This window comes from Colossoma macropomum, unplaced genomic scaffold, assembly GCF_904425465.1.
Source record: "Colossoma macropomum unplaced genomic scaffold, Colossoma_macropomum, whole genome shotgun sequence".
Lineage (NCBI taxonomy): Eukaryota > Metazoa > Chordata > Actinopteri > Characiformes > Serrasalmidae > Colossoma > Colossoma macropomum.
In genome coordinates this window covers 39,167,804-39,176,743 of record NW_023494792.1, presented here as the reverse complement: position 1 = coordinate 39,176,743, position 8,940 = coordinate 39,167,804, and the positions used below count along the sequence as shown (strand labels likewise).

The 8,940-nt window shown below is 39.6% G+C and overlaps 2 protein-coding genes across 2 annotated transcripts; one reads left to right on the top strand and one right to left on the bottom strand.

Moving 5' to 3' along the window:
* Positions 1-964: 964 nt before the first annotated feature.
* On the bottom strand, positions 965-6,648 carry foxm1 (forkhead box M1). The gene is made up of 9 exons (XM_036577143.1): positions 6,541-6,648; positions 5,172-5,654; positions 4,902-5,038; positions 4,545-4,736; positions 4,149-4,277; positions 3,299-3,358; positions 2,952-3,006; positions 2,496-2,680; positions 965-1,827 (listed from the first exon to the last, which is right to left on the bottom strand). The coding sequence occupies exons 2-9, from the start codon at positions 5,617-5,619 to the stop codon at positions 1,036-1,038; spliced, it is 1,998 nt and encodes a 665-aa protein (XP_036433036.1). The 5' UTR covers positions 5,620-5,654; positions 6,541-6,648; the 3' UTR covers positions 965-1,035.
* A 100-nt stretch (positions 6,649-6,748) lies between these two features.
* Positions 6,749-8,835, top strand: rhno1 (RAD9-HUS1-RAD1 interacting nuclear orphan 1). The gene is made up of 3 exons (XM_036575358.1): positions 6,749-6,815; positions 7,124-7,317; positions 7,571-8,835. The coding sequence occupies exons 2-3, from the start codon at positions 7,141-7,143 to the stop codon at positions 8,345-8,347; spliced, it is 954 nt and encodes a 317-aa protein (XP_036431251.1). The 5' UTR covers positions 6,749-6,815; positions 7,124-7,140; the 3' UTR covers positions 8,348-8,835.
* The last annotated feature ends 105 nt before the right edge of the window (positions 8,836-8,940 follow it).

Here is an 8,940-nt window from a genome sequence, read left to right as displayed (position 1 = left end):
TTCAGGTATTTCACTTTGTAGTAGTGTCTCGCTGGATTATGTTAAATCTGTGTCCCCACTTACTCCTTTCTTTATAAACTGCTAAATACATATATTACAAATTGTGCAAATTTAAGTACATTCCTTCGACATTTTTGCTTGCTCACAACTCCCCTTCCCCTTTTAGAACTAGAGTGAAACGTTAAGAGGTGAAGTCAAAGACTCTTAAAAATAACAGTGCCAAAAAAAGCATTCTTTAACTTGATACTACAGAAGATATTTGGGGGAGGGTGGTGCTTAGTGGGCTGGTGATGCCACTTTATGGCATATAAAATCAGTGAAAAAAAAAGATAGTTGCCTTAATAATAACAAAGAATTATAAAATGTTTTCAAACAGTAAACAGTATTAATACAAGCCATGCAAGAAGAGTGCATAAAGCAGCTTCATCTACTTTTTTGTCCCTTGCCTCTAAAAGCAAGAAGTTCAATCCATCAATCATCCACTCATTAAAAAAAAAACAATTTGCTTAAATTTCCACAGTTCTGTGTGATTTCAGGTATAATACCAGCTTCAGTCAGCCTAATCTGTTGATATTTTATATTTAGTAATGCACATCACACGTGGCACCAACACTACTGTGTTAAAAAATTCACCAAAAATGGACTGTAAGGGTTTTTTTTTTTAACTTCATGCTTTCAGTGATAAATAGGTAGACCTTGATGTGGAAAAAAGATGAGAACATGTGTCCTAAAGAATCCTTAGAGTTTTTTTAAGAACCACTGAATTGAAAGGTCCTTAAAGGAACCAAAAGTGGCTCTTCTATAGCATCACTCCGAAGAACCCTTTATGACACCAATATTTTTAAGAGTGTGGAAGCAGGTACAAAGAAAAAGTGAGGCAGGAAAAATATCTGCATTTGTAAAAGTCACATTGAAAAGTGGAAGACACAAAGGGAGTGGAAGACAGAGTGTGAGCAGCTTAGGTTTATAAAAATAAAAAAAATAAAATAAAATATATAAAAAAAAAAAAATTCAGATATGGCAGCCACAGCAAGATTATTTCAGCTCAGGAATGAGCTGAGACCAGCTGATATTGGCCATGCCCAAGTCGTCATCCTCCAGGGCAGAGAAGCTGATGTCCACAAGGATCTTACTCAGACTATCGTTCATGGTGTCCAACACCAGACCCTCGGTAAGAGAACGGTTGGCGGCCCCAACTTGCAGCCGGCGGGAGCAGCTGGGCGTGTTATGGAGTGGTGAGGGCCGACTGCAGGTGAGGAGCTCACGGGGGGAGTTGAAAAGCGGCAGCTCCTTGAAGGGCGTGCTGTTCAAACTGAACGTCATGTGCTCATGCCGCTGTGGAGTGTGCAGTGGGCCACTGGGCGTACGAATGGGGCTGAAGTCTAGCACCCCTTGGCTGCTTTTACCCAGCGGCGTGATCCTCCAGGATTCTAGAGCTGTGGGTGGCTTGCTGGGTGTAGAGGAAGCTGGGTGGCTGCTTTTGATGGGAGTTTTGAAAGTATAACCTCTGGAGGGGCTTTCAGGCTGTGGTTCAGGGTGGAGCTCTTGGGGCTCTTGTTCAGCCTCACGTGTATCCTGGCAGGCGGAGTTGTCTGATACCACACCAGAGTCAAAGAAAGTGCTGTCAGAGAAAAGCAGGACAGGCTCCTCATTGGATGGCAGGACCAGTCGCTGCTTACGGCGAGAGCTGCTGGCCTCCCTTCGTCTGCCACTGGTTGGCAGAGCCCTAAGGGGCTCAGAGCTGATAGGAACACACATGGGCTCTTCCTTTATCTCATCTGGGGTTGGAGCACATGGCTTCACTGAGCTGGAATCACTCGACAGAACCTTTCAACACATGACCAAACTGCTTGGTTAAACCTGAACAATTATACCCTTCTCCCAAATGTAGTCTGTTTACATCTTTACCTTTGAACTGGGCCAAGAAGCCATCTTAAATATTTTCCACACTGATTTCAAGTCAGCAATGTAGTGTAGTCTACTGTGTAAATAGTGCATATGCTGTGACTAGCTGCCCTGGTCACAGTTAACAAGACTAGCATAGCTAGCACATAGTGACGTTACTAAAACAGAAATTATCATTTAAAATATAATCCTGTATTTTGCTTCTTATACTTATAACATTAGATGTTTGTATTAACATTCATTATTGGGTATTCTTTAGTTGTGATGGAGGAAACTATGCACAAGTGTCTCACTTTAAGACTTCCTGCAGTGCAGCAGGAAAGATCAATTTTCTGCTTAACCTCCACAACATAGGAGACGATCTAAAGAGGTGATAAGCCTCTTTTACTGCATTGCTTGCAGTTGTTCATTGTAATGCCCATTAGGGCTGCACATTATTGACATAAAATGCGACTCTGATCATCTAAGGCAATATGTTGGTGGGCCGACTCCATTTTGGGGTCAAATTTGATCGTTCACCAAACTAGCACTTTAATGCTGTTAAATTTTGTTTTGACCACAAACTCAGTCCCTGTATGATAAGGCTTTACCTTAGGGGCTATGCGGACCCTCTTCCCTCCTCCACTGGAGCTGGCAGTGGAGGAGATGGAGTCGTGCTGCAGTGTGGACGGAGGGAGTGGTGCTGAGGAGGGCAGGAAGAGCGAGGGAGTCAGAGGAAGCTGGATAGGTACCAAGTATGAGTCTGTACGAGGCAGAAGAGGCTTCATCTTCCTCTCTAAAGCAAATGTAAATGTTATAAGAAAGAACGTTATAAAGTTAATATTATTTATTTAAAAAAAATTAATAAATAAAAAGACTCCACCACTTCACTTACTTCCATTGGGCTGTCACTACTGATTCTATTAGCATACAAGTAATCTCAGGATTATTATAACAAATTAAAATGTATACGTTATCTCTGTAGGCAACTATATCCTGAATGGAGCCTTTCCAAAATTCCTGATGTATTGAAAATGAAATGTCTGCTGTCATTGTTCTTTACCCACCTGTGCTACCACATGGTGCAAGTCTCTTCTGATCAGGCACAGCTCGCTTCTGTTGCTGTGAAAACACAAGTTTTGTTTACTTTTCCAGGTTCTTTATGCCACGGTAGCACAGTTACCACCCATAACAGAACTCAGCCACTGCCTGAGCTAAGTGAGAGGGACGCTGAGATAACTAATCACAGAAACAGAAGTGGTAATAATGTAGAGATGAACATGCTTCAGCCTGAACTCCTTAAACACTCCTGAAATTAAATCAGTGCATCTCGAAGAAGGTGATGGAGAGATGTGTCCTCCCTGTCAGACTGCAGTGAAAGGCATGGAAAAGGTAAAGTTAAAAATAGTCTTACTTGTGGGTCACAGACCTGCACAGTCTGAGGGAAAGGGGAGGCCGCTGGGTCAACCACAGGCTGTGAGGGGGTTGGGAAACAAGAAGTGCGGCCACATTTGTGAGAAAATGAAAGTAAGACAAACAATATAATACTATCCTTTTAAAAATAGTTCTATACAGCACCAGAAAGGGTTTTGCCATTGTTATGACGTCACACTTGTAACAATACTTTTTGATGTTGTATAGGACCATTTCCAGACAAACACAACACATTCTCCATGAATCTGAAGAAAATTGAAGGGAAAAAAAAATAATATAATTATATATATATATATATATATATATATATATATATATATATATATATATATAATAATTATATTTATATATATATATATATAATATATATAATATATATATATATATAAGCATGCAAATGGTTCTTTGAAAGCTCATGGTTCTATATAGAACCATTGTCTTTACAAGAACCCTTGAAGAACCACCCATTTAGCACAAAATTATTAGGAGTGCTTAATCAAAACAAGTCCAAGTTCAGAACATGATTTATTTTCACTTTGGCTGACCTATAATTTTTTTTTTTTGATACAACTGTTGTAAGACAGTATATGCTGTGAATAAAATATAGCTACAAATGCTTGCCTTTGTTGTGTGTTGCTTTCAAAAATAAATCTTTAAGGAAGAAATACATAGAAAAAAACACCAATCGATTGGCCTTAAAGAATCTGACTTTGCCTTAAAATTCATGATTGGTGCAGCCCTAAAATGTACGTGCTTGATTTGATTACAAACTAATTTATGTAATACTAAGTGGTCCCAACCGTGGAAATACAGTCAGCGATCATCCTTACCTTATAAACCTGGTCTAAAGTAAGACAACGATTTGCCTCTGGTCGAATGGTCCAGTAGGAGATCTTGCCATCTGGTGTTGTCTCCCGGACAAACATGTCATGCAGAGAGAGGTTATGCCGAATAGAATTCTTAAAATAAACATAAAACAAATAATAATAATAATTATTATTATTATTATAAAATAAATAAATTACAGTAACAATAATTCAGTTAACGAATCACAAGCTGTTACAAGTCTAAACATGCAATAATGACTCATAGTAATGAATGTCTGTTCTTGCCTTAGAATGACAAAAGTTTGCTTTAAAGATAAAAATTACATCCCGTTTTGTTTCATTTTAATAACAAAAAGGGATAAAATGCTAAAAAGCTACAATCACCGCATTCTACATTACCTTCCAACCTGGTTTAGCCACATTCCGAAAGTATGGGAAGTGATCTTCTATCCAATTATAGATTTCCTTCAGAGTCATTCTCCTAGTTTTCTTGCTGTTGATAGCAAACTGGATCATGGCCATGTAAGAGTAAGGTGGTCTTTCTGATAGAGGGTCTTTAACTGCACCCACCTCTTCATCAGCATACTTTGACTGAAGAAGACAAAACATTGATTTGAAATAGTGAAAAATTATGTTTACAACTGCAAGTAGAACATTAAGAAGATTAAATCTAGGACTTTTATTATGAAACACCACAGAGTAACGGTAACAAATCTAATAAACAGTTTCTGTCATTCTGCACTTCTCAGTATGTACCTGTTGAAGCTGTGGATTTTCCTTACTGGAATCTTTCCTTTCCAACTCAGGGTCTAGGACATCGGTACTCATTCTGCCCAGCCACTGGATATTTGTCAGGCTGTTGTCTAAAGGACTGCAGTCTGCTTCTTTTTTCACTGACAAAATAAAAAAAATGTGACTGTCATCAGAAAATGTAAACAGTAAAATGAATGACACGTACAAACATATACAAATCAATAAAGTAAAAATTACATAATTTATCATTTAAATTGTTTATTCAACACATACAAGGTTTACTAGAATCCACATTATCTGTGGTTATTCGTCCCTCAGGTCCAACAGCAAGAGTCTGGCTGCTTTTGCATGAGGTTTGTCCAGCCTCTGATGAGGCACTGAAGAAAGGGCTGGCTCCATCCTCCAGACTACTGCTCCCACTCAGTAAAATGAACTTGTTTGGCCCCTGCGGGCCACGCTCCTTCCCTTTGGCAGTCAGCGCACCAATGACACTTTGAAGATCAGCAGTCTTTGGAATGACCACTACCTGTGTGTCAGGCATAGAAGGATGGTCCATGATACAAATGCCGTGAGGAAAGGACTGAGCGCTTGGCGGCGGGGCAGCCTTGGTCCGTGGCCCATCAGACGCCTCAACATGTCCATCAGGTCCATTTCTCTGAAATGGCAGTTTCCTCCTCTTGAGGATTATGGGCCTCCTGGGACTCTCCCTCATTCTGTTCATATCACGGCGACAGGGCTGTCGTGGCGACTGGCAGTCTGGAGAAAAGGAAAACAATTCCACCATTAACATTTTGTTATGAAAAGCAGGTGTACATCAAATAACAAATAATATGTACAAGCCAGATAGCGACATATCGAGCTAGACGACCTGAGTGTCAACTGAAACTGTGAGCAATCGTTCGATCAATCGATGTTAGCTGCTATCAAATATCTGCAGGGAAGTGCGATGCTAAGCGTAGGGAGAAAACAGCTGACCTTACTGGAATATCCAACGTTATTTATCACACTACTGTTGGACATTTAACGTCGATAATTGCTGGCAACTTAGAGAAAACTAGCGCTAGCTGGCCTAACGACTTTTGAATATAAGCTAATCGTGTGACGTACTTTCTTTTGGAATATAATACCGTTAAAACCCGATCGTGTTATTTAGCTAGATCACAGAGTCTTTGCATGCTTGACCTAATATTTCCACACGTCGTTAAACATTTTGCTGTTAAGTAGCAAGCTACTGGATGCGTTATACAACGTCCCGTGCGCAGTAACCTCAAAAGACATGCTAACGCAAAATCAGACAGCACCTCGCTAGTATCTAACGATAACTGCCTAACTTCTGATTCATACCTGTTCTCATATCCTCTAACCTAATTCTAACTAAGGGTGCAATTAGAAGTTGAATCGTTTTTGCACTTGCACGGAGTTCAAATTGCCACTTTTGTTAGCAACAACAGATATATCGTACAGTCTAACACAAAGAGCGCTAGCTAGTACCAGCTGGACTTGCGACACCATTTGGCTCAGCAGCTAGATAGGTTAGCTAGCGTTAGCATATGTAGGGTAACATGTTCACAAAGTCAGTTTTCACGACTGAACCGAACTTGAACCACTTCCTAATAGGCAGTCAATATTAAGATAAGCAAACCTTCATATTACGCCAATTCTCAGTTAATCATAGGTCCTTGTCTTGTCGTTCTGAGAAATCAACTGGATCAGATCTGTGGGTAGAAATCCACTGTCCCGTCTAAACTGCAAGCAACAGACCAGTTTGAATTTTGGCGCAGTGCTGCTGATTTCAATCACGTGATCGGGGTCTGACCAATGGGTTTGAGCGACTCTGGTCGTGTCTGTGTGGGGAACCAATGAGAGAAATGTACAGAGAAGTACATGTCCGGGAACTGGGCTCAATTTCACTTTGAGGTACAAGAGAAAATATTTTAAAAATCCGAAATATGTAATGTTTTCAAATATAATATGCTGTGTATGATTCGCAGTAGGATGAGCAGAATGTGGACCTACACTTAATGTGTCAGAGTCAGCCGTAGTTTTGGGTTTTGCACTTAAGTGAAAGCCAGTAGTTCTCTCAGTATGCTAACGTTAGCTAACAACGTTGTGTACCTTTTTATTTGTTATGTGCTATGAATAGATCTCTTCTTAACAGCAATCAATCAACCAGTCAGTCAGTCAACATCTCTTATAGATGGTGTGTGTCCCACTTTTTAAAACAGGCTTATCATGACTTCTCATGCCTCGCCAAACACGAAAAAGGACTTTGCTGAATCCGCAAAAATCTCAGCTGTTGTTTGTAGAGCAACCCCGAAATGGACCGAGGCATTGCTATGGACAGCAGTTACGAAGTGCCATTAATCCGATGACTTTTGTATCAGAAGGACCACGGCAAAGCATCGCGGTTTCTTCTTGGGTAACTATGCATGAACCAACAAACAGTGACTTAAATAGGGTTTGTTTATATAGGTTGTTTTTGTAAACAATGGGAAAAAAAAACTCTGTTTGGCCTGACGACTGGGGTAGAAGGATTATATTTGTAAGATTAAATACCTAAAAGGTGTTATATGAATACTAAAGAAAACATAATATTAAGGTTATGTAAACAAAATTAGCTTTACAAATTTCTGAATGTGACTCTAAAGAATGTATACTTTTGTCTACTGCAGGTGTCTCCACAGTTTACCTCACTCGAAGACACAGCAGTCAGGCGAGGAGGACGTGGGAGGAAGAAGAATCGGCTCCCCGCAAACACGATAAACACAGCGTCTATTTTGTCTTTGCCTCAAGTTAGAAGAAATACTGCTTGCAAATATTCTGCTTTGACATTTGAGACAAGCACATCAATTCCACAGAGACAAAGGCAGCACAAAGCTCTCTGCAAAAAGACTGCTTCATGTGCTGGGGAAACTCAAAAAGCTCAAAGCATAAGGCTTTCTCAAAGTTATAGTGACAAAACTGTTTCTCCAAACAATCAGAATGAGGTTCCTGCAGAGGGTCCAAGACAGACTCCTTTAATCACCACAAGAAGACAGATAACAGCTACATCAGAAGCTACAGTAACTCATTTTAGGACCTCAGAGATGGTGAAAACACCTCTTGCTTTCACAGTTGGAAAACGGAGGACTGCAGGCTTTGTTCACACACCTTCATCAAAAGGGAACTACACACCTGACACAAGTACTGTTTTTACCCCTCCTCATATAGAGACTCCGGAAATGGCACACAGTGAACACTGCCGTTCATCATCTGTTCTCCACCTCCTCTTTTCTCCAAGTCAGTCAAAGACTCCTCCAAGAACTCAAAGCTTGGGCCTGTTAGTGAAAGACACACCAGAGAGAGACTATGGTTTGAAAGTAACTTGGAGAAGGAGGAAAAATCTAATGAAATTACTTACAGAAAGAGGTCAGCTCTTGGTTAGTGAGGCAATGATCAGCAATCAGTGATTATAAACTGTGATTAATAAATAAATTTTTTTTTGTTTATTATGACACACTGTGTAAGATCACATTTGCACTTTTTTAACAATGAATTATTCTACATATAAAAAAAGTGATCAGGAGTGTTTATTTTATGGGTGTTGAGCTAAAGGTAAAAATTGTGTTTGTTACTAGTAATTCTGGAATACATCAATTTGTGGTTTAAAATATTTCAGTGATAAAAGCCACAATCTTATCAACTGTTAGTTTTAAAGTTGGCAACAACAGAGGTGTTACTCCTGCAGCACTTAAAACACTAAAATATGCAATATAGAGGTTTACTGTCCTTCATACAGTACGAAGCATTTGAATTGGAACAATGAGGTGAAACTTCCTATTTTTAATTGTATTTTCTTGATATCTGTTCCAGATGAAAACATTGTCAGATGTCAGATTTTATAAACTTCAGACACTGGAGACTTAAGTTAATACAGATGATCGCAAAAAAACTTGGTGGTCAGACTGAATGCAGCCCTGCACTTAAATGAAAATTTAGTTAATTAAGTTGTTGCAAGCTTCAAAGTCATAGCTAGGTGCATAATCCATTTTCGAGTTTTGCA

Bases quoted from the DNA above. Each gene is read 5' to 3' on its own strand.
- foxm1 (XM_036577143.1), bottom strand. From the start codon at position 5,619: ATGAACAGAATGAGGGAGAGTCCCAGGAGGCCCATAATCCTCAAGAGG. The intron at 5,039-5,171 runs GTATGTGTTGAA...TTATTTTGTCAG, and splicing joins TGTGGATTCTAGTAAACCTT to TGAAAAAAGAAGCAGACTGC. The intron at 3,359-4,148 runs GTAAGGATGATC...ACCCCCTCACAG, and splicing joins CTTTAGACCAGGTTTATAAG to CCTGTGGTTGACCCAGCGGC.
- rhno1 (XM_036575358.1), top strand. From the start codon at position 7,141: ATGCCTCGCCAAACACGAAAAAGGACTTTGCTGAATCCGCAAAAATCT. The intron at 7,318-7,570 runs GTAACTATGCAT...TGTCTACTGCAG, and splicing joins GCATCGCGGTTTCTTCTTGG to GTGTCTCCACAGTTTACCTC.